A 25,247-nucleotide genomic window follows, 5' to 3' on the forward strand; every position below is an offset into this window, starting at 1 on the left:
AAAATGAACTACGAGCGAACGAGTGATTCATATTGAAGTCAATGTAAGACATTTGCGAACCAATACCAACCAGTTGAAAAACATCACCTAATAACTCAAGCACCTAACACAGCGGTTCAGGAAGCCCCCCCCCCACCACAGTGGCTAAAATTCAATACCTATTTAAAAATCGGTTTTTTTCAACTTCGCATAATTTATTCGAATATTAAGCTTTTTTATACAACACTGAAACTGCTGGTCATATCTCAGAAATCACAAAAGACGATTCCCAAAGCATGTAGTTGCTCATTCACATTTTCCAGCCATTTCTGTATAATTTTTCTGAATTTTTGGTCTGAAAAATGCCTTGAGGACCCTATGACTTTTTGACGCTTGCTCACTTTTTGGCGGAATTTCCAAAAATCTGAATGTTGAGACCTTTGGACCCCCGTGGGACCGCAGTTTTGCAATTGGGCTGCTACAAATTTTGACGTGGATTACCCTAGGGTGGGAAGAGTATATCATAAAAACTCTGAAACCAAAATTTCAGATGTAGAAATTGATTTTTGGATTTTTGACGAATTTTCAAAAGTTTAAATTGGTCAATGTATGTCTCCCCCCCCCCTATGGATGATCCACCTGTAACGGTTGAAATTTAAAAGGTACCTATGGAAGTCTTATCGCGGTGACCTGCAGTACCATAGATATTCTCCTACTTCTCCTAGTCTATATCATATTACGTATTTACGCAAAAGAAGAACAGAGTGGTTCGCAAAAGTCCTACTTTTGGGGTTTGGTTCGCAAATGGGTGCATTTTGAATTGAAATGTATGAGCATAATGATTCTTTTTCTTCCGCGTCACCATGTTATTGTGGTTCGCAAACGGGTTGCTTTTCGGCTGTCAAGTCTTCTATTCATGGTTCGCAAACGGGAACCGGCCCACTAATTATGAAATCAATACACCTGATTTAATTTTTAACTCCCTTTTTTTGTAAATTGATGGTTTTATCAGCTAAAAGTTTAAAGTCAAAAGCTTAAAGCCAAAATGTAAAAGCTAAAAGCTGAATGAAATATATCTAGCTGAAAGTTGTTAAATTGAAAATATAAGGGAAAGCCATTGGAAGCTGAAAGTTTGGCTAAAGCAAGCCTTAAAACTTGAGATAGCCGAAAGCTAAAGCGAAAAGTTTCAATTTTGAAATTTCAAGCTAAAAGCCAAAAGTTGAAGTTTCATTTTAAGGCTTTTCCTCCCTGTGGGAACCTTTACTTTCCAAAAGCGCAATCGATGTCGATGTATAAAAGCGCAAACGATGAAAAGCGCACACAGTTAACTGCTGGCAAATTTGCGTCTCGATGCAATGAGATGGAACCATATAATTAGGTAAGTATGTGCGTACTTATACCGGCACCAGAACGATTAATCCATGTCTGGTTTACATGGGCGACGTTTCGCTGCAAATTATGCCTAAACACAGTGGTATTCTGTCTGCGTTAGATACTTCTTCGCATTCCATTTTAGGTGCCTATCTTCATCTGGAATGATATTCGGAAGAGTTAATTGATAAAATAGTAAATCGAATATGTTACATACATCCTTAACTCTTCGACAATGAGACAAACATGACAGATGAAATTTGAAGTGCTTCAAACTGAGTAGATAGGTATGTAGGTCGGTGTTTAGAACTCAAAGGGGCCTACTCCTATAAGATGGGTGGAACGACCTTTGATCCATAATGGATCGAAAGTGGTCCAAAAAGTCAACTTTGGTGTAAAAACTCCCCATAAAATTTTTTGACCTCCCACCTCCTCCCTTTTTGGAGAAACTGCCCCCTAAACATCAAAAGTTTAAAAATTTGTTTCTCGGAGGGGGGTTGTTGAAAACTTTTTAAATTTTCACAGATTGTGTACATCATAGAAGGGTGTTGACAAAACGCGTGGGTAGATGAAAAGATGGAAAATCGCCCCCTTCATTCGGCACCCCTCTGAACTCTTCAAGAATCGCATTTAAGTAGTTATTAATTTTTCAAAATTGAGAAAGCATTGCAAAAAACATTTTGCATTTTCGAAAATTGACCAAAAATCATAAAATTAAAAAAGGAACGAGAAAACACAACTTTTTACCGTAATTGCAAATATGTCCAAATAAATCGAGATTAATTTCAATATATCTATTTGGTATCCGCTCCCCTGTGGGTCAAAATGAAAAAAGGACTTCATTTTTGAGTTTTTCAGCTCAAAAACACAAGACTTTGACACCCCACTTGGTACATATTTTTCAATTTTTTTTTCAAAATCTTCATGTACTACCCCCTCCACTGTGGATCAAAATCGCAAAAGGACTTCATTTTTGAGTTTTTCAGCTCAAAAACACAAAATTTCGACACCTAACTCGAAATTATCAATTTTTTGGGTCATGGAAAAAAATTAACCAGTGATTTTTGACGATTTTGATTTCCCTCGCTTCGCTTGGGCAATAAACCTCAAAATTCCAAAAATCACTTTTACTCCCTAGCTGAATAAACTACTATTAATCATTTAAATTTTGCACAAAAATTCATTATTCGTTTTTTAAATGCAAAAAAATGAATTAAATTACATTTTTTGTCAAAAATGAACTCGTCAAAATTAAAATTGTGAAAAAAAATTGAAAAAATTTGAAAAAATTTCTGCCTGAGGCGCGATTTGATCCGCATACTTCCTGCACCACGATCCATCACCACTGCCACACAGCTAGCATTGCAGCTTGCTGCTTGCCGATAAGTGCTTTCAAATGGTATACATGATATTGAACAGCGACGAAAACTACCGCACCCCCCCCCCCACCAGCACGCACGCGTACATACACGTGTAATCGTGTACGTAGGCACTGTAAGCAGGTACAGCCGAGCAGTTCGTTCCGCCGGTTGCTCTTTCGATGTGAACTTCACAATACCTGCTCGAATGTGCTAAGTCATTGGATTATTAATTTTAACAAGTGGGTGAGGCTGATAACGTTGTTATCTTTCCTTTTAGATAACTAATTGTAATTGTAGACTGTCCTTGCCGATGGATTCATGTGACAGTATATCCATCTTAAATAGTATAGTGAAACAGTCTAGGGAAGTTTTCCAAAATGGGGTCTCTCTTTCGCAGCGAAGAGATGACTTTATGTCAGCTTTTTCTTCAAAGTGAAGCCGCGTATGCTTGTGTTTCGGAGCTCGGAGAACTCGGCCTTGTTCAATTTGTAGATGTAAGTACAAGGGCTACGCCTTAATTCACACTTTACATTATGATCAACCGCGATGTGCTCGAATTCGCCCTGGGGTACTTCCATCAGGAAAGAGGTAACGTGTTCTTGGTACTGGTGTGCATTTTTAATAACAATTTCTCTCTTGGTATGTGTAGTTGAATCCGGACGTGAACGTATTCCAAAGGAAGTTCGTCAACGAGGTTCGAAGATGCGACGAAATGGAACGAAAACTTCGATACATGGAGAAAGAAATCAACAAGGATGGTATCCCGATGCTAGACACTGGCGAAATTCCCGAAGCTCCCCAACCCAGAGAAATGATCGATTTAGAGGTAACCTATCGTACGATCTATCTCTTCAGTCATCCTACATCTGAAGTATAGTTTATTCGACGGTTTTTTTTTTCATTTGCTTTCAGGCCACGTTTGAAAAACTAGAAAACGAATTGAGAGAAGTAAACCAGAACGCCGAAGCTTTAAAAAGGAATTTTCTCGAGCTTACCGAATTGAAACATATCTTACGTAAAACTCAAGCGTTTTTTGACGAGGTACGTATCAACAGGAAAATATTTCGATTAGATTTTGCGAATAAGTAAGCTTCCATTATCATTATCATAAGTACCTATTAAAAATATTATTGGTAGGTCTTGTATGTATAGTCATGTCGAAAGAAATTTTATGATTGATTATTGTTCTACAGGTCAATACAAAAATGTTTAGCCTATTTTACCCTCCCTCTCTTCTGAGGGTCCACCCCCTAACTTGAAATTCCATTTATCTCTTCACCTATTTGTTGTACCAAAAAAAATCGCCCCTACAACGTGGTCATCTTCAATTTTTGTTTGGAACAACCGTTGAGCTTAAAAGCTCAAAAAACCGTTCTCAAAATTCGTTTTTGATTTTCTTTCAAAATTTACAAAGAAGTATTAAAAAGTAGGTACATACATATAATAACAAAAAGTGTTTAGAAATAAATTTCCTTTCGAATGACCCGTATCACAACCAATTTCATCACCTCCCCTTCAATTCCATGAGACTCACCCCTCCCCCTCCTAAGTTTCCAATATTTGATTATAAAAGTTGTTTGTTACATATAATATGTATAATAATCTTCCAAAAAAATTTGAAAAATTGTCTCAAAAACTGCTCTCACTCAACTTTCTAGAATTTTTCTAAATTTTTATTCAAATTTCAGTGGGAATAAGAACGAGATCTCGTCGTCCTCAAAAGAACATTTTGAACCTACATATAAGTATGTAGTTGTACTTTTTGGAAATTTGTTGTTTTGAACTTCCCCTGTATAGACTCAATTTGAAGGTTCGAACAAAATAGGAATGTTTTAGAAGTGTATTTTACTCCTTGAAAACAACAGTTCTATACCCATCTTGTATTTTTTGCAGGGTTGAAAACCGTTTGAAATTGAATTGGTTGTAATGGTGGTGGTTCTTAGAACCTTAGAATATTAGTGGTTCCCAGTTTTGGTTCCCAAAAGGTTCTCAGACATGGCTTTGTAATGGTTTTGTTCTATTTCCAAAAGGTACCTTTCACATTGTTCTTCCAAACTGGTTCTCAGTTCTTCTCAAACTCAAATGGTTCTGGTGGTTCCTTTTACTCCTCCTTTGATATTTTGCTGGTGGTGCTGGTTGTTCCACCAATTAAAAAATGGTTCCAAACAGTTCCAGGTCCAAAAACTGGCAAAAAATTGAAAATTTGAAAAAATTCCATGTTACCTCGCTTATTTTGCATGAAAAACACAAATTCTTATTCACTTTGGTAAAAAAAACGAAGTTTCAATGATGAGGAGACCAAAAAGAACCGATTCCTGAAATTATACAAAGGTCGACTTGTCAGCTCACAAGAAGGATACTTTTTGGCGCTACAGTCCCTACTTCCTGAGCTGTCCCAACAGTCTGTACAATAAACCAAGGGTTCTGATGGTTCTTCTTATTTGAAACTTGTTCTGGTTCTTGTTCTGGTTGTTCTTTCCTTAAAAAACTCAATCGGTTCTAAATGGTTCTAAATGGTTTCAAAATCATTTTATATGGTTGTTCTTTGTTCTTTTGGTACATACTTCTCTCTTCCAAATTTTGAAACGGTTCTGATGGTTCTGGTTCCCATTTCACCTGACCTAAAAAAAAGTGGTTGTGGTGGTTCCAAATGGTTTTCAACCCTGATTTTTTTTGGCAATTTTTGGTTCTATTCTCCCCCACCCCTCCCTCCACCACCTTGTAGCTCATTTCGGTGTCAAACTGGATGGAAAAGATGAGATCTCTAATCCGTCACTTGTAGACATGGCATGTGTTGACACTAGAGGTGAAAACGGTTACGCTACCCGCTTACCGGTATCTGGTTAAAATACCGGCTAAACCCGCTAGTGGTTGTATCGGGTTGATTCGGATATTGATAGTAGCGTATAGCGAGTACAACCCGAAAGTTTTCGCACTTGGTCTGCGCACGCACCCCAAAATTTGATAATGCGTAAGTGGGAGGAGTTACGCTTCGACACCTGTCGTTCGTATGTGTGATTGACGTTTGACATGATTGATGACAATGATGATGTCATGCCGGTACACCAGCTACGCATTCAATGCGCTACTAGTTATATCCTGAACCGGTGCGACATTTTTTCAACTAGCTACTCGCTACTAGTGAGTAGCGAGAATTTACGATACAGATACAATAGTTACCCGCTGTCAGCGAGTACCGTTTTCAGCTCTAGTTGACACCAATGTCAATAAATGACAAGTGAGAAGTTGATATCAAAATCGACTGTCGTCTCCGTTCATTTTTTGTCTCGACAAGGTCTCAACATTGGTGTCATTTTCTTGAGGCTAAAAGAAGCAAATTTTGATTAAAAATGTGGGAAATATGCCCAAAACTCTTTTTTTGATTAAAGTAAAATCATTCTCAAAGGGCAGGGATCAAACCTAGGTTACCACTCACTTCTCTCACGTTCCCTAACCACTAGACCATTGCTGCTGATGAGTGGAGAGGCCTTAAAAGAATATTCAGTCCATCTTATTCTGGACTTAGAAAATTTTTCTTATTGTATTGTCGACTCAGACATTGACAAAAGAGTTGGCAACACTTTGAAATTTCTAAAAATATTTTATAGATCTTGTAATCCACGTCATCAATATTAACCAGATGGTTGATGTCGGACAAGATCTACAGGAGTATCTATTCGATGACGACATTTTGTAGATGTGACCCCACCTGACAAAATCAACCATTTCAACAAAAAAAAGTGTCCAAAATAATGACGTTTAAAATGAATCTTAAGGGTTGAAAGATCAGATTTTTGAAAAAAAAAATCATTTTTTGAAATTTTGTCGAAACGGTCGATTTTGTCAGGCGGGGTCACAGATACTTTTGTAGGTACACCCTATAATCGATATCAAAATTCAGGTCATCTTGCCAATGCCAAAGTTGATGACAATTATTAGATCAAAAAAAGTAACTATACAAGATCACAATTTTGTAGATGCTTTTGTCAATCTTTAGTCGACATCAACTTCGGATCAACAAGACAACCTGAATTTCAATATTGATCATGGGTCTACAAAAGTATGTACATATCGCACCTCGGGAGTTATAAGGTCACATCTCAAAAAAAATCGATTTTGATGTTTTTGCATTTTTGGGGTTTGCATGACCCCCTGCAACCAAAAATAACACTTTGAGTCGGGTATGCTGCTTAGATCATGTAAAAAATGCAAAGGGCCTAACTCAAAATTTCTACAACATTGCAAGTTGTTTGGAGTTATAAGGTCACATCTCAAAAAACTCCTCTTTCTTTGAGTAAAATTTGCACATACAAAGTGTCAGAAACCAGTTTCGATAGTGTTGAACGTTTTTAAGATGTAAAATAATCACAAGGAGTGTATTTTTTGTAGGTTTGTTCCAAAACAAAAAATTTTTAAAATAGAACATTTTTCAGAAAAATTAATTTGCATATATATTAAAATTTTAGTTTTTTGGGAAAAACTCAAAAACTAAGCACTCTAGAAAAAAACTAACGACATTATGTCGATTGGAAATTTAATTCTCTACAATTTTGTTATCATGAAAATTTTTTTGGACGCTTTTTTTCGCCTCCAGATCACTTTTTATGAAAGGTTATAACTCAAAACTTTTTCCAAACATTGAAATATTTCCTCTTTAGGATTTTATTTTTCAAAGTGTTCTTATGCTAAATGAAGGTAGGATACCCAATCTTCAAAATGACATGCTATTCATTCCTCACAATTGATTATAAGTTGATGAAAATAATGAATCAAGTTTTTAAAAAAAAGAAAATCACTCTCCTGTAAAATTTCACTTTTTTGAGATGTGACCTTATAACTCCCGAGGTGCGATATGTATGTACAATATATCGACATCTTGCACATGACTGTAGATACAAATGTAGACAGCATTGACGACCATCAGCATTTTCATCATAGTTTTTGAAAATATTGTCGATTTTTAATCAATCATCTTAAACATAGTTAGATTAACCCCTTTGTGGATAATAATGTTCATACTTTTTTCAATCAACAATCATGTAAAATCATGTCAATACTTTTGTCAAGGCCACTGATGATCTCGTCAGTGCTACACTGGTGGGTTTGAGTGATCTTCAAAAATAATTCTAATCCTAAGAAAACATGTGTTTTGAACCAGTATCGTATTTTTTTGAAAATGTTAGGTTAGGTTTGTAATATTGCATGGAATGTGAGTTGTTGAAAAAGTGGGATTTATTGAACCCAAACCATAAAATATGTTCTAAAAGGAAATTTGAAAATAATTTTGATGATGATTTGACCTTTCTAGGCTAAAGAATCGGTTATTATGTTGGTAAATTCGTGCTTACAAGCAAAGCAACTCGAGAATTATCTTTGAACACTTGTTTATGACGAACAGGCTTGTTTTGTGAATTCTTCCAGTTGTTGGTTTGCCAAGATGAGCAAGTATTGTTGAGTGCCTTGATGGCATAATTGAATCGCCCAACAATTTGACTTTTCGAATCTCATTGTCCTTCAAAATTTCTAAGGCTGTGCAGATTGCGATCAGCTCTGCCAAATTATTAGAAGTAGGATAATCAGGGTGAGTGATGTGTTATGAAACATTCAGAACAGATTCTGGTGGTCGCTGGTGCAAAACAAATCCCTACACCTGCAATTGCATTGGCGTCACTATTTTTCGAGCATGCTCCATCGGCAGTGACGCAAACTTATCCATCCCTGTCTATTATCAGGTCAATATTTGGATCTAATGTTTGTCCAAGACATTGTGTAACTGAAATAGATGGGTTCTCTTGGTGTCAAAATGTGGGTTTTTGAAAGAGCAAAATATTCTACCTCAAACTCTAAAATGGTCCTCAGCCTAAGGGAACGTTCAAAACCAAAAGTTTTCAAGAAATATCAAATAGGTATCAAACTGTGGAGTTTTAAAGGAGCAGATTTAATTTTTGAAGACCACTCGAACCCCTGACCCGACAACGCAATAATGTGTCCAAAAAGAGGAGGTACAAAACTAAAAATTTGTCAAAATTCAATATTGGGTCAAATTGTAGGTACCGATTTAAACAAAATACAGATGTCAATTTTTTGGGAAAAAATGTCAAAAAGCGTCAAGTTTTGGCAAAATAGTCAAGAAGGGTCCATTTTTTGGCACAATTGTCAAAAAGTGCCCATTTTTGGAAAAATTGACAAAAAGGAACTCGACCAACTTTTTCGAGTCATGTCCTTTGATTTTGCTCAAATTTTTCTCACAATATCTAACCAACCAGGAAGTAAGAAACCCGCAATCAGTTTGGTCCCAGCCCCCTCAGGGGGCGGCTGAGAGAGGGCTTCCATTATTTTCTCATTGTCTGGAGGAGTCCAAGTAGTCAACTTCAGCAGCGCATTTCTCCAAAGCTATGATACTTTGATCAAAACTGATTTTACAGTTCGAAAGGGCATTGCATTCTAAACTTTTTAAGCATTTTGAAGTTTTCAAAAGTTGAAAGTTGAACTTTCAAATTGAAAGTTCAAATTTTAAAATGGCGCAGTAAGTAGGAGCTGCCATTTGAAATTCTGATAAGATTTCCATAGACGTACCTTTTGATCTTTTTTTTCGAAATATTCAATTTTCCAGATGGAATCTTTCAATGGAGGGGGGAGCACCCCCTCTCCCAAATTTGGGTGTAACTTTCAAAAGTGAAACTGGTGCATGTAATATATCGAATTGTATGTTTTTGGTGACGCTGAACACAAATATGACGTCAGATTTTTGATTAGACCCTATCCACGGCCCCCAGCACCTCCCCAAAGATGGTAACCTAACAAAAAAATGGTTTCATTCGTGTGACACACGAAATAGTATGTTTTCGATAACGCTGAACACGAATGCAGTCTTATAGTTTTACAAATTGACTCACCCATGGCTCCCAAAACTTCCCTCAATGGGTTGAAAGTCCAAAAGAATTGTTGGGGGCCGTGTGGATGGAGATAATCAAGTCATCACAGTATGTTGCCAGGATTATAAGGGAGATTCGAATCACTATACGCAGATGACTGATCCTAGTTGGGAGGAGGAACACGTCTCGTTACTCGGAGAGGAAGGACTTCGGGCCGGTGGACAGCAGTCGTTAAAATTAGGGTACGAAGTACAAATACATACATCATACTTTTATAGCTAATTTTTTCAATTTTTTTTCTCTTGATAATTCCCCCCCCCTCCTCCGTCCAATTCGTGAGACGTGGATATTGCATTACCTCGTTTAGAGTCGAGGGTGTAGCCTCAGGGATAATTTTCTACCGAATTTTCATTTTTCGACGCTATGGCTGCATGATGGTGATTTTCACCTAGTCTCTGATTTAACTCGAACACATGGCCATGGGTTTCTACTTTTCATATTATTTATTCTGAATTCTATACGTTTTAATAGGTACTATTCTACGTACAATACTATTCCACTAGTACTTAATTTACTTACGATTTTTCTCTGTTTTGGTTTTGACTGATAATGATTACTATACCTACTTTGTACTATAACTTGTACACATACTTACGTAATACGTGCTTCCTTCAGCTTAGCTTTTGTCCGCGTGTCTTTATTATTAATTAATACAAGTTATTCTATATATGATGGATCGTGTTCGAAATGAAAAATTAATGTTTACTCCCCTCCCTCCCCCCCCCCCACACACACACCCTCTTCGAAAATCGATCACGATCGAAAATCAAGTAATCGAACATTAATATCGATTTATCTGCGATATTTTTTTAGAAGTGAAATCGATTTTGTTTTTTCATGTTTAACCTGATCGAGAAGTCGATATTTGAGGTTAAAAGTCGATTTTTGATTTCGACTGAGAACGATGAGGATTCGATTGTTCGATTTTTGCGGATCAATTTTTGGAGAAAAAGTCCATTTTCGAAGTTGAAATCGATTTTTTTTCATTTCGAACATTTTCGATCATTTATGAGATGTAAGAATCGCAAATTAATCTATTTTTTTAGGGTTGTATTTCCGATCAAAATCAATTCATGATCGGGAGGTTTATTTCTGAGTTGAATTTTTCATTTTGATCGTAATTGACATCGCGACTTGGTCGATTTTAAAATTCGATTTTCGATTGTGATCGAGTTTTGATCGAAAAGTCTATTTTGGGAGGGGAGGGGAGGGGAGGGGGGTAAGCTATTTTTCTTTTTTTAAATTTTATTTTGAACGTGATCATAAATCTATTTTTGAGATTAAAAGTCGAATTTTGATTTCATTTGGGAAAAATGAGAATTCGATTGTTCGATGTTTGAGAGGCTTGATTTTCAATCAAGATCGACTTTGGGCAGAGAAGCCCTTTTTTGGGGGTAAAATTGGTTTTTTCATTTCGATTAATATGATCGATCATACGAAATGTAAAAATCGCAAATTGAGCGATTTTTTGAGTTTGATTTTCGATCATAATCGATTTTTGATCGAGAGGTTTACTTATATTTTCCGAGTTGAATTTTTCATTTTGGTCATGATTGATTACAAAGTATACGTATTATCAAAAAATCGCGAGTAAATCGATTTTAAGATTCGATTATTCGATTTTCGATTGTGATCGAGTGTTGATTGAGAAGTCTATTGTTGGGGGCAAAAATTGATTTGTTCATTTTGAACATGATCGAGAAGTTCATTTTCGAGGTGAAAATCAATTTTTGATTTTGATTGAAGGGTAATGAGGATTCGATTGTTCAATTTTTGAGGCTTGATTTTCGATTATTGATCGATTTTTGGTGGAGTAATAAATCTATTTTCAAGGTTGAAATTGGACAAACAGTTTAAAAATTTGATCATTCAATTTTTGATGCTAAAACTGATTTTTTATTTCAAACATGATCGGTCACATGAGATTCTAAAATCAATTTTTGAGATTAGATTTTCGATCATGATCGATTTTCGAGATTCGATTTTCGGTCATGATCGATTTTCGAGATTTGATTTTCGATCATGATCGATTTTCGAGATTCGATTTTAGATCATAATCGATTTTTGAGATTCGATTTTCGATCATGATCGATTTTTGAGATTCGATTTTCGATCATGATCGATTTTTGAGATTCAATTTTTGATCATGATCGATTTTCGAGATTTGATTTTCGGTCGTGATCGATTTTTTCAGATTCGATTTTCGATATTCGATTGCCGATCACGATCGATTTTTTAATTTTTACTAAAAAGTTTGCTTGTTTTTAATTTTGATAAAGTAGCGAAAAAATGTCATCTTTCCGATGAAAAATTGAGCATGATTAAAAATCAAACTTGAATCAATTCATCTGCACCTTTTTTTTTTAAATTTGGCATAATTTTTAAAATTTGGTAATTTTGGTAAATTGAAATTACTGGTAATTTTGGTAAATTAATGGTAATTTTGGTAAATTAATGGTAATTTTGGTAAATTAATGGTAATTTTGGTAAATTAATGGTAATTTTGGTAAATTACTGGTAATTTTGGTGAACCACTGGTAATTTTGGTAAAATACAGGTAACTTTGGTGAAAAATAGTGCAAAATTTTTCAGAAATCTCATCAAAAATCGTTGTTTTTTTTAAATTTGACATTTTGAAAATTGTTAAGCATTACACAAAGCTTTATTTTCTAATGCATGTACTTATTTTTCATAAGATTTCGCTTTTGTTTTTGTTTTTGTTTTTTTTATTTACAAATTTTGTCATGTAATACTCAACGTTTTATGTTGTGACCTAAATGGTATAGCAAGAGGGTGGTTTTCACCCAACCGAGTCGATGACACGTGCATTAATCACGGATGACTCTATTGCTCGACAAACCGGAGCGGGGCCTGTTCAGCTTGGGTAAGTTGACACTATTTTTTTCTCTCTTGTTTTACTCTCTGAAATTCTTCCTCTTTCTCAAAATCGTATTTATGGCGACGATGAAAGATATTTACTTACCTATTTATAACGCTGAATATTTTTTTAAAAAATACTCGATACGTATGTGAATGTATGTATTAAGCTAATCTGAGCATTTGAAAAAAACCTTAAAACATAAGATGCTCAGAATATGTGTGGCTGGTTGCCTATTTGCAAGTTGCTCTAATAAGCGAATGTGTATTTTTATACAATATCTATTTATTAAGGTATACGAAGGTAATAATTTTACGCTCGGTGATAATTTATTGGGCCCATTTTTATGGTTGTTCGATCATGCTTGAAATGAAAAATAAATTTTAGTTTGAAGAATCCTCAGATCTTCTAGATCGAAAATTGATTAATCGAACCACCAAAAAAATCAATCGATCAATAATATCGATTTTTGAAGAAAAAAAAAGGTGATTTCAGTCAATTTTTTAAATCTAGGTAGCTAAAAAATGTTTTTTCTTCATTCTTCTTCTATTGTACGTGTACATTATAATGTCATTTAATGTGAGATCTGAACTCTGAAGTAGGTTGAAACTCATGGCCTAGTTAGAACCAACGACGGATAGTAGACCTTAATTTTCATAAAACTGAAAAAAGAAATTTCAAATGAAAATTATTATAAACGTACATTTTAAGCAAGGAACTGTTTCAAAACAATGACGATTTTAATACGTTTTTAATGTATATTTTGGTAGATTTGTAGCTGGCGTTATTCTAAGAGAGAGGATACCCTCGTTCGAGCGTATGTTGTGGAGAGCCTGTCACGGTAACGTATTCTTGAGGCAGACAGAAATCGAAACTGCTTTGGAAGATCCATCTACGGTGAGTTATTATTGAACCGTTTTTTAGTATGTACATAATTATAATGAATTGGGAAGATCACTGATAAGGATTGGAATTCTTTTGCAGGGAGACAAAGTAGTGAAATCCGTATTCATAATCTTCTTCCAAGGAGACCAACTCAAGACCAAGGTGAAGAAGATTTGCGAAGGATTCAGAGCAACGCTGTATCCGTGTCCAGAAACGCCAGCTGATCGTAGAGAAATGGCCATGGGTGTGATGACTCGTATCGAAGATTTGAACACAGTAAGTGCGACTTGGTACTGTTGAAATTAAATGTTTCAGTTCGGCATATAATGATCAGAATAATGGCACACCCCCTTCCCCACCTATCATCTGAGATAACTTTCTTCTTAAAAGCGGACCATTTTTCGTGAATTTCCAAAAATCAAAATTTAATCCAAAAGATCAGAAAAAAAAATAAAAAAATTAACCAAATTAACCTAGAAATTGCTGAAATTAGGGATATATATCCTATTTTCGACGTGCCAAATGGATTGAAAACGGTTTCAAACAACATTTTTTTGGCAGGTTTGCTTTAAAAGAAAAAGTTATCCGAGATGATCCGTGGGGGAGGAGAGATGCAATTATTTCTATTGTCATGTGCCACAGCCACACTAAGTATAGATTGGTTCGTAATATAAAATTTTGATTTTTTTATAGGTATTGGGTCAAACACAAGACCACAGACATAGAGTTCTCGTCGCTGCAGCCAAGAATGTCGTTAACTGGTTCGTTAAAGTGCGCAAAATCAAAGCAATTTACCATACGTTGAATTTCTTCAATATAGATGTTACCCAAAAATGTCTGATAGCTGAATGCTGGGTGCCTATATTAGATATCGAATCCATCCAGTTGGCTTTACGTCGAGGAATAGTGAGCACACCTACATTTTTATATATGATAGTTAATCTCAATAATTATTATTGAGATTAAGATTTTCTATAACTTGTGCATTTTTATACTACAGGAAAGAAGCGGTAGCTCTGTTCCTCCAATTTTAAATCGTATGGAAACGTTTGAAGATCCTCCAACGTATATTCGAACCAATAAGTTTACCAGCGCTTTCCAAGCCTTATTCGATGCTTATGGTATTTCCACTTATAGAGAAGTTAATCCGAGTAAGTGTGAAACGCGTTGACTATATGCTCATATTATGTATTCCAATTTCCAATTAAGAAGAATTTGTTGATCTAATGAAATTGATGCTATTGATTTGTGCAGCGCCATATTCAATCATTACATTCCCATTTTTATTCGCTGTCATGTTTGGTGATTTCGGACACGGTGTGTTGATGGCGTTGTTCGCCGCATGGATGGTTATGAAAGAGAAGCCCTTAGCTGCCAAGAAAATTGATAACGAGGTGAGTGGCTTTATTGAAATTATGTTACTTCAAGTTATCTCTTTCAAGATTTGATTAGATGAGGCCGAATCGGAACGTTTTCATCCAATCATACCAGTAGATGTTGGATGGGGGGAGGCGGATTTGGATTTTTGGCGCCCCACGTTGGGCGCCAAATGTAGTGGTAAACCCTGAATCTGACTTACTCCTCCTAAAATGAGTTGGAATAAGCTGGCACCACCCTTCCTAGTAGGGACCTAGTCAGGGATTTACCACACACTCTATCAACACTTCAACAGTAAACAAGACAACACAATATTGAATATTCCTTTCACAGGTTCATTGCACAATTGACAATACTCATATACAATTGAGGACTTCTGTGCATGCCATGCAACGGTCTACGACCTTGTACACTTACATAAAAATGTGTCATTCTGTAGGTAATGGGCCCATTTGGTTGCTTCTATTCTTCGAGATAATCGTGTTTTTAGTAAAAAAGTTGAAAGAATCGATAATCGAGGTTTTGATGGATTTCAATGTAGAACATATCCGACTATCACGTGTTAAAGTATCAAGGCCGCAGACGGAATTAAAGTTTCTCTAAGAAGGGCCCATTTGGTCAATTTTGTTTTTTCGCAGTAAATCCGCTTCCAAAAAAATACCCTCCGAATTGTACTGCACCTAGTTGCCAGTGGCAACGTGTACATATACCACTCAAAAACACAATTTTGCTAGCTGCAGCGATAGCCGTGTGGCATTAGTAATGGTGTACTGAACCGGAGGTATGGGTTCAAATCACGCCTCAGAAAGAAATGAAAAAAAAATTTTTTTCACAATTTTCATTTTTACAAGTTGAATTTTGACAGAAAATGTAATTTTATCATTTTTTTTCTGCTTTTGAACAGAGTAATGAATTTTTATGCAAAATTTTAATTCAATAAATCATTGTTTTTCAGGCTTAAAATGTTCATAAACATGAAAAGATTGAGTAAATAAAATTGCTATTGCAGGTGGGTGGTAATATTTTGACATCAGAAACAATAATCTTCAATTTTAGGTATGACAGTTCTGAGATTACACAAAATTTCAGATTTTTTCAAAAAAAAAACTTTGAAGGCAATTTTTTCAAAATTGGGGCTTTTCAAATTTTTAATTATGGATTTTGTTGGAGTTTTTTGCACTTTTTGGGCTTCTATCCAGCTTATATGATTGCTCCGGAGGTCTACTTCACCCCTCCCCCCACTCCCATAACTCAATATCGACCAAATGGGCCCATTACCTGCGGAATGACACAAATGATTCTTCTACCCCGAGGTGCAACTAGCTATTAGAAAACTAGAAAGCTGGCAGAGCTGGCTGTTTCAGTTGTCCTCTAGTTTTTTTTTTTTTTTTTTTTTTTTTTAAAAAAAAGGTTTATTAATGAATATTATTTACATCTTATAATTACTTATCCCTGCGGTGTGGGGGGCGGAGCCTAAGCCCCGCCCCTTCCGCAGAAATAATACCAGTACAATCTTAAGTTTAAGGGGAGGGTGATGTAAATTCTAACACTAAATGACAAACTTAATACTAGAATTTAGCTATAAAACTATGTACAACTTAAACTAAGCCAGGATTGAGAGTGTTTCAATTTTACTCAAGACTAGGAGGGGGAGGGGACGGTTCGGCCACCCAGTGGTCCTGGAGCCGCGGTGAGTGGGGGGCCCCAGTTTGGTTGGGACTGCTGACCCACCCCCCCCCCCAGCACCAGGCCAAAGGCCCGGAGCTCCTAGGCAGTATCCCAGAATCGCTCCCACCACTTTGGGGTTGAGGGAGTGGTCACCCTAGGATGTAGCCCATTCCCCCCTTCCGCGGATTTGGAGCGACCCCCGACCCGTCTCCCATTTAGGGGTAGGCCTAGGAGGTCTCCGGGCACCACTGTACCCTTAACTACCTCAGAAAGAGATCTCCTAGAGCAGGATTGTCCAAAAGGATATTATTTCTTATGTGTGAAAGTGGGAACACTCAGTCCCACCTTACATAGTGGATAAAGTTGAAGTATTTTTTGAATGCTGAGGATGGACACATACCATAGGTTTCTTCCATCCCTCAGCTTAGGGTAGTGCTACAATATACAGACTGTACTATATAGATTAAATTAGATAAGTTATATTAGGGGAGAATATTTGCTAAATTGTTACACTGTTATATGGTCTATTTACAAGTGCTATTAATTAATTTTAGAGCGGGTGTTAGGGGAGGTCCAGTTACATACCTTGATGTTGATAGGTATCTCCCTGAACTCTCTCACAATGATTGACCATACCTGGCCCCAGTCAAGCTGGTCCAGCCCACATCCAATCCGTGGGATAGCGAGTTTTTTGATCTTTCTTCTGGTACATAGTGGTGCAAAGTTATAGATATACATCGATGTACATCGATTTAAGACGATATTGATGTGCATCGATGTAACATTTTGATAATAGATGCACATCAAAATTTGTAAAAATTTATTGAAAACCCTGGTTTTTGAACAGCAATTTGGAATTCGGACTTAATTTTATAAAAACCAGTATGCTTTGTAGAAAAATTGTTCTTGACTCATGAAAACAGCAAGAAAAGTGCAATTTTGCTGGTATTTTACAAATTACATTCTTTCATCTGCAAAAACATGCCCAATTTTCCCAGATTTTCCCTCTTAAAAAAGTCACCTTTAAATTTTGATGTACAGATCTTCGATATATCAAAAATATTGATATAAGCTCACATCAATAACTTTGCAAAGCACTATTGTCCTCAGTGTCCTCACATCGGACAGAACTAGTCTGTCTAGAGTGTGCTGACACTGCAATGTAGCCAAAGAGGGCATATATTCCCTGCTTGCCAGGGATGAAAAGCCTTAAAATGTAACTTCCGCTTGTGGCTTTTAGCTTGAAATTTCAAAATTGAAACTTTTGGCTTTAGCTTTCAGCTAAGGTGCACCGGGGCAAGTCAGAATGATTTTTTGCAATTTCAACTTTGACCAGCTGTTACTCCCCTTCTAATGAACCAATATGGATCAAATTTATTATGTAGGTTCCCATAAGGGTTCTTAACCTATGGTAAAAATTTGAGCGTGATTGCCACAGTAGCTTTTGCCCAGTGGAATAAAATATAAACTGTCCTGACTTACCCCAATTGGGGGAAGTCAGAACAGGCTAAACTTTGCAGAGGCGTAGATCACAAACCGAGTGTCCTAGAAAAATTGCACAAAAACAAAATTGTAGAGAATTTAATTCTCTTTGAGATCACTCCCATCAGATTTTCACTAGGACGTACGGTTCGTCCGCTATATGCGAAAAACTAAGGAATAGAAAGTCTGTATTTTAGACCAAATTCAAAATAAGTTCAAAACAACAACAAAATACAATTGAACCAAAGACATCTAAAATGAAACTGAATTGCGAAAATTTTCATGCCGTGATAAAGTAGGGGTAGTACCCTCAAGTCACCTTTAGTGGCACTTTGCCAGATATAAACCTCTAGGTGCTAGAGCAAGTTTTCTAACTTACCCCGAATTCCAACTTCCCCCGGTGCACCTTATCTTGATTCTTAAGGCTTGCTTTAGCCAAACTTTTGGCTTCTGATGGCTTTCCCCTATATTTTCAATTTAACAGCTTTCAGCTATATTTCATTAAGCTTTTAGCTTCAAACTTTTGGCTTTAAGCTTTGTAGAGGGTAGGTGAGGACCCAAAGTACTCGTCATAGCAGGGAATATATGCCCTCGGTCGTCGGTAACACTGCCGGTACAGTGCCATCTAGCGGATTAGTTCCGCAAGATGCGGACGACCGAAACAGACTGCCGTGTCTGCTTCGCAGTTGTCTTAGGTCGCTTAGAGCAATCGCTCCTCTGAACGGACGTCGAGGCAACGAGCCTTTTGAGCAGAACTGCACGGACGCGTGTGTTATTATAGCTTTAGGTATTACCTATAGAATAGTGCTTTTCAATGTTCACTAGATGAAGCTCAATAAAGTGTTAAAAGTGATTTATCGCGTTTAAGTTATTGTGTGGATAAATAGTGATATGCACAATCTGTACGAGGGAAGGTGTAGGGTATTAATTAGCCGAGCATACCCCGGACAGGTACATCAAGGGAACCAAATCCTCACGTAGAGGACTAAGTTCCCACCTATCTTCTCTCTACAGCTTTTGACTTTAAACTTTTAGCTGGTACACCACCAATTTTCAAAAAAAGGGATTAAAAATTAGTTCAGGTACATAGTTACATTGATTTCATAATTACTGATAGTGGAGAATATTCATTTCTAGAATTATTTTCTTTTTTTTTTCATTTTATTAAATTTAAATCGCATTAAAATAAAATTGTACGACATTTTTTTTCATTCCTTTTTTCTTCTGAATTTAGAGAATTCAATTCTGCAAAAAAAGCCTTTGAAAAAGCCAACAAAAAAATGAAACTTTTGGCTAGCTTTTGGCTTGGAAAAAATGAAACTTGCAAACTTTTAGCTTTTGGCTTAGTGCAAAAATCTGCTCGGCTTTCAGCTTTCGGCTAGTTTTTCATCCCTGCTGCTTTCTATGCAAAGTGAACGGGGTCCTCAAATACCCTCTACAGGGGGATTCGATTACTGACAAATTTTTGAAAATTCAGATTTTGGGCAAACCCTAAGAGGATAAATTAGGGAAGGAATGGGAATTTTGATTTTTGATTATTTTAAAATTCAAATTTGGACCGAAAATGTAAAAAAATCAAGATTTTATCAAGGTGATCTGTAATGTATGAGGTCTTTGGATTTTTCATTGAAATAATTTTTTTTGCAGATTTGGAAAATATTTTTCGGCGGTCGTTACGTCATACTGTTGATGGGATTATTCTCCATGTATACTGGTCTCATTTACAACGACGTGTTCTCCAAATCATTGAACACATTCGGCTCTCACTGGAGGGTGAGAAGTGTGAATGAAGCAGACTTTAAGACCAACCCAGACCTGACACTTGATCCAAGTAGAGACTGCACCGGAACACCATATCCGTTTGGTATCGATCCTGTGTGGCAGGTAAGATATGCTTCTTTAGCTCTGGGTTAATAATACCGTTTTTTTTTTCATTTTATACATTTTGTAATAATTTTGTCTCGATTTTAGTTGGCCTCCAATAAAATCGTCTTCCTGAACGTGTACAAAATGAAGATTTCCATTATTTTCGGAGTATGTCACATGTTGTTAGGTATAATTTTGAGTTACTCGAATCATACGTAAGTTGACTACATACAGGATTTTTTTATCGCTTCTTTTTTTGGGGGCACGCCAACGAGGGGACCAGGTTGACCACCATCGTTTGGGAAATGGAGGAAAGTTTTTCTTGAAATGAGGATTACTCAGAAGAATTCCTTATACGGAAATTGATAATTTTTAGAAAGTAATTCCCTATTTTGAATCAAAATTTTCCAATATTTCATGATTCTTTTCAAGGGAGGGGCTTCATAGGAGAGAACCAGGAACAGTTTTAAATTCAAAGTTGATTATTTAGAATAATTCTGACGCGGAACTTAAATTTTTTTGAATGAATTGAATTTTTTCATTGGGGTAAGGGGTTTAATTTTTTTCAGACCAATTAGGTACTTACGTGAAAATCTAAAATTGAAGAATTTTATCCTCACGAAGTCTAACGAACGTTAACCTAAATATAAGGAAAGAGTTGGGAGTCATATTGGAAAAAATAGGGTCACATTCAAATTTAGAAATTAGAACCCTCTAATGTCAAAAAAAGTCCATTTTGGTCGACATAGTCGAGAAGTGTCCATTATTGATTAAATTTTCAAAAATTACTATTTTTTGCCAAAAATTGTCAAACAGTTCTGTTCTGGTCAAGATTGTCCAAAAAATCCTGTTATTGTTAAAATTGTCAAAAAATTCCCATTTTTTTTGCCAAAAGTGCTAAGAAATTTGTGCTGTTTTCCACTTTCGAGGACACTTTGGAGGCACTGACCCCTGCGTGCTCCCACAAAAAAAAAAAACAGACTACATAATATACAACTAGATAACCCGTTTTTCGCGCATACTGCGCTCCTCTTCTAGACCTGAATTGTTCATTTTGAAAATTTAGAAAATATCTTTTTTCGCCTATAATTCCCAAAAAGTCTTGCTTTTTGCTAACATTGTTATTGTTGCTTTTTGCCGGAAATTGTGAAAGGTTATGGCTGTTTTAATAATTGACAGAAAAAAAATTGTTTCAAAGCAAAAATTCCAATAATTCTTACTTTTTCATCATAAATAACCCAAAGCGTAAATTGTTCTCTAAAATATCCTAAATTAAAGCATCACTCTGTCATCGCTTTATCATTCATTAAAATAATGTCCTACTTTTCTACAAAAATTGAGAAAAAGTATCATCTTTCTAATAACAATTGCCTGAAAAGTCATGGTTTCATTTTTCAAAAAGTTGGCAAAAATTTCAAGTTTTAGGCAAAATTGCGAATTAGGCTACCTACTTATCACTTTTTTAGCAGAAGTTGCTGAAAAATTCCAAAAAGACTCCTTTCTTTCCTACAGTTGAAATGAAACTAACACATTGAATTGGATCTAATACCACATGACTGAAAATTTCAAACTTTCACTTAACTTTGACCGGGAACTTTTTTAAGCTTTCTTCAAAATTGCGAATGTGTCAAAATGTATTTTATGGCAAGCCTTTTCTAAGTGGACTATGAGTACTCTAAATATTGGTTCGGTACTGGAGAATACTTCAATAAAATACTTACTTGACACAATTTTAGAAATATTCCAAGATTTCCGAGTCAAAAATCCAATTAGGAATTTCCTTAAAACAGATTCTGATTTTGTCAAGAACTCACAAAAAAATTAAACCCCTCAGATTTATGAGCCTTTTGGACTGAAGAAAAAAAATTTAACAAAATACTTGACAAAATTTTAGAAATATTTCAAAATTTCTGAGTCAAAAATGCAATTGAGAATTTCCTCAAAACGGATTCTAATTTTCTCAAGGACTCACAAAAAAAATTCAACCCCTCAGTTGAAAAATCTAAACTCCTACATACAACAGTAGAGATTTTCCCAAATAGTCCAAAACTTGCATAAGTTGATGAAAAAGTGAGATGCTAGATATAACCACTCCAGAACTTAAAAAAATGAAACCATGGTTCAAGGATTAATTTTGATACCAATGTGCTAAAAATAGCACTTGTTCATGTGTACATCAACACCGTTGTTTTTCTGTTTTGAGCTTTTGAAAAACTTTTTAAAGCTCCCTTCAGAGACTTTTCAACTTTTGATAAAAACCATCACAACTAAAGTTTAAAAGCTATTTTAAAATTAAAATATTATTGAGTAGTAGAGAATACTGATTGTATGAAGCTTTTTCATCTTTTTAAAACTTTAGGATTTCATTTAAGCTCTCTTCAAAACTGCGAATGTGTCAAAATGTATTTTATGGCAAGCTTTTTCTAAGTAGACTATGAGTACTCTAAATATTGGTTCGGTACTGGAGAATACTAATTTTTTATGTCATATCTGAAGCTTTCTAAAAAATGTTTAGCTTTAAGCTTTCTTCAAAATTTCACAAATATGGTCAAAAAGTATTTTTTGGCAAGCTCGATATAGGTAGACTATACATACTTTAAAATATTCATTGGGCACTGGAGTATTCTAATTTTTACATTATATCTGAAGCTTTTTGAACTTTTTTCAGCTTTAAGCTTCCTTCAGAATTTTGCGAATATGGTCAAAAAGTATTTTTTGGGGAGCTCTTTTTAGGGAGACTATACATACTTAAAATATTCATTGGACACTGGAGAATTTTAATTGTTCTTATGAAGTATGACGCTTTTTGAACTTTTTAAAGCTTTAAGCTCCTCCATGACTCACCCCACAACCTCACCAAAAAAATGACTCCAGTTTCGAACTCTACGACCTCGAAAACATTATCAATCGACATATCACACGATAATATAAGGAACATTTAACATTTGAGCTTTTTGAACTTCAAGCTTTTTTCAAAACTTTACGAATATGGTCAAAAAGTATTTTTGGCAAGCACATTCTAGGTAGACCATACATACATTAAAATAGTTATTCGGTACAGAAAAATTCTAATTGTTTATGTCATGTATAACGTTTTGAACTTTTTCAAGCTTTGAACTTTTTCCAAAATTTTACAAATATGGTCAAAAAACATTTTTTGGCAAGCACTTTCTAGGTAGACTATACGTACTCGCGCGTATACATCGATACAGTCATTTATACTGCATTGAACTTTTTGAGCTTTTTAAAGCTTTTCAAAGCTTTAATCAGAACTTTCCGAAGATTTGATACCACAAACCAACAAAAAAATGACTCCAGATTCGAACTGTACGACCTCAAAAACATATCAATCGACATATGTATTACACAATAATATAAGGAAAATTTGACATTTGAGCTTTTTTGAGCTTTAAGCTTTTTTCAAAACTTTACGAATATGGCCAAAAAATATTTTTTGGCAAACACTTTCTAGGGTAATTTAAAATGTTTATGGGATATTGAAGAATTCTAATTGTTTATGTCATGTACAAAGCTTTTTCAACTTTTTCGAGCTTTAGGCTTTCTATAAAACTTAACAAATATGGTCAAAAAGTATTTTTTGGCAAGCTGTGTCTAGGTGGACCTTAAGTACTTTCGCGTATACATCGTCACGCTTGTTTATACTGTATCAATTTTTGAGCTTTTTGAATCATTTGAAAGCTTTTTTCAAAACTTTTTGAACTTTTGACCAAAACCTGCACATCTACGGGTCAAAAGCTTTTTTTGAGACATCGTCAAACAAAATCGGTTCGGCGGTTCTTCCAAACGAACGATCACAAAAAAACTGCCTTGCTATTATATTTCGTCGTCTTAATACGCAAAGTGGCTAACTCCAAGTTTTGACGAAAATGAGTTACGAGCGTCATCTGATTTTTCTTCACTTAATTCATAAGTTGAAATCTTAAAAACACGCTTGTGCAGGCCCATTCGTCTATTATCTGAGGTTGAAGTCGGGAAAATTATCTAACTCCGCCAAAGGATAACACACTCTGTATTTAGCTACCCAAAACAGTTTCATTTTTACGTTACTTGAAAATGAGTTATGAACACCATCTGAAAGGTGAACACTTCGTAAATAACTTCCGACATTGAAAATTACCTCAGATGAATTCATTGGTGTAGTATCTGTGTTTGAAGTTGGGAAAAATATCTAACTCCACTCAAAGTGGCTTAAAATGTGTCAAGTGAAAAAAAATTTTGGCAGAATTTTTTTTTTACTTTAATAAATAACCTCAACTATGTAACACCCATCAAAAGTTGATAACACTGTTTTTCGCATTTCCTGAACAATTTACAAAAATGGAGTTGGCCACTTTGCGTATTAAGACGACGATTTTTAAATCATATCTAAGTAAGCTTTTTCAACTTTTTGCAGCTTTAAGCTATTTCCAAAATTTTTGCAAATATGGTGAAAAAGTATTTTTTGGAAAGCTCTTTCTAGGTGGACCATACGTACTTTCGCGTATACATCGTCACGCTTGTTTATACTGTATCAATTTTTGAGCTTTTTTCAAAACTTTTTGGACTTTTGACCAAAACCTGCACATCTACGGGTCAAAAGCTTTTTTTTGAGACATCGTCGAACAAAATCGGTTCGGCGGTTCTTCCAAACGAACGATCACAAAAAAACCACCTTGCTATTAATATATAGATTATTGAGCTTTTTTGAGCTTTAAGGCATAACTTTTTTGTAAACTTTTTTTTGACATTGGACTTCTTTCAATGCTCTTTCAAGGTATAATAGACGCACTTCTCTGTACATGGCGAATGCTGAATGTATAGGCTAAAATCAATGGTTAAAATCAATATTGAGCTTTTTTGAGCTTTAAGGCACAACTTTTTTGTAAACTTATTTCTTCGACATTAGACTTCTTTCGATGCTCTTTCAAGGTATAATATACGTACTTCTCTGCATACATTAAATGCGCTAGATACAGGCTAAAATCAATTATTGAGCTTTTTTGAGCTTTAAGGCGCAACTTTTTGTAAACTTTTTTCTTCGACATTAGACTTCTTTCGATGCTCTTTCAAGGTATAATATACGTACTACTATGTATACGTCGAATGCGCTACGTAAAGGCTAAAATCAATTAATGAGCTTTTTTGAGCTTTTTTGAGCTTTCCGGCGCAACTTTTCGAACTTTCAATGAAAACCTGCACATGTACGGGTCAAAAGCTTTTTTTTTGAGACATCACCCAACAAAATCGGTTCAGATGTTCCTGAGATCTCAGAGTCAAAAGAATTAATGAGCTTTTTTGAGCTTTAAGGCGCAGCTTTTATGTAAACTTTTTTCTTCGACATTGGACTTCTTTCGATGCTCTTTCAAGGTAGGCTACAATATACGTATTACTATGTATACGTCAAATGCGCTACGTAAAGGCTAAAATCAATTATTGAGCTTTTTT

At 35.5% G+C, this 25,247-nt stretch overlaps 1 protein-coding gene across 2 annotated transcripts in view; it reads left to right on the forward strand.

Annotated features, from left to right (window-relative positions):
- Nucleotides 1–2,959: 2,959 nt before the first annotated feature.
- LOC135839417 (V-type proton ATPase 116 kDa subunit a 1-like) overlaps nucleotides 2,960–25,247 on the forward strand; it is a 30,614-nt gene continuing 8,326 nt past the window's right edge. The window contains exons 1-11 of one of the 2 annotated variants that reach the window (XM_065355435.1): nucleotides 2,960–3,205; nucleotides 3,361–3,537; nucleotides 3,624–3,752; nucleotides 9,707–9,828; nucleotides 13,295–13,421; nucleotides 13,509–13,685; nucleotides 14,103–14,315; nucleotides 14,410–14,560; nucleotides 14,664–14,803; nucleotides 19,584–19,820; nucleotides 19,908–20,017. In XM_065355435.1, coding sequence (XP_065211507.1) covers nucleotides 3,089–3,205; nucleotides 3,361–3,537; nucleotides 3,624–3,752; nucleotides 9,707–9,828; nucleotides 13,295–13,421; nucleotides 13,509–13,685; nucleotides 14,103–14,315; nucleotides 14,410–14,560; nucleotides 14,664–14,803; nucleotides 19,584–19,820; nucleotides 19,908–20,017 — 1,700 coding nt within the window. In that variant the 5' untranslated portion in view covers nucleotides 2,960–3,088. Of the gene's footprint in view, nucleotides 3,206–3,360; nucleotides 3,538–3,623; nucleotides 3,753–9,706; nucleotides 9,829–12,432; nucleotides 12,531–13,294; nucleotides 13,422–13,508; nucleotides 13,686–14,102; nucleotides 14,316–14,409; nucleotides 14,561–14,663; nucleotides 14,804–19,583; nucleotides 19,821–19,907; nucleotides 20,018–25,247 lie in introns of both variants that reach the window. The other variant, XM_065355443.1, reaches the window with a different exon arrangement.

Source organism: Planococcus citri, chromosome 1 (assembly GCF_950023065.1).
Source record: "Planococcus citri chromosome 1, ihPlaCitr1.1, whole genome shotgun sequence".
NCBI classification, from domain to species: Eukaryota; Metazoa; Arthropoda; class Insecta; order Hemiptera; family Pseudococcidae; genus Planococcus; species Planococcus citri.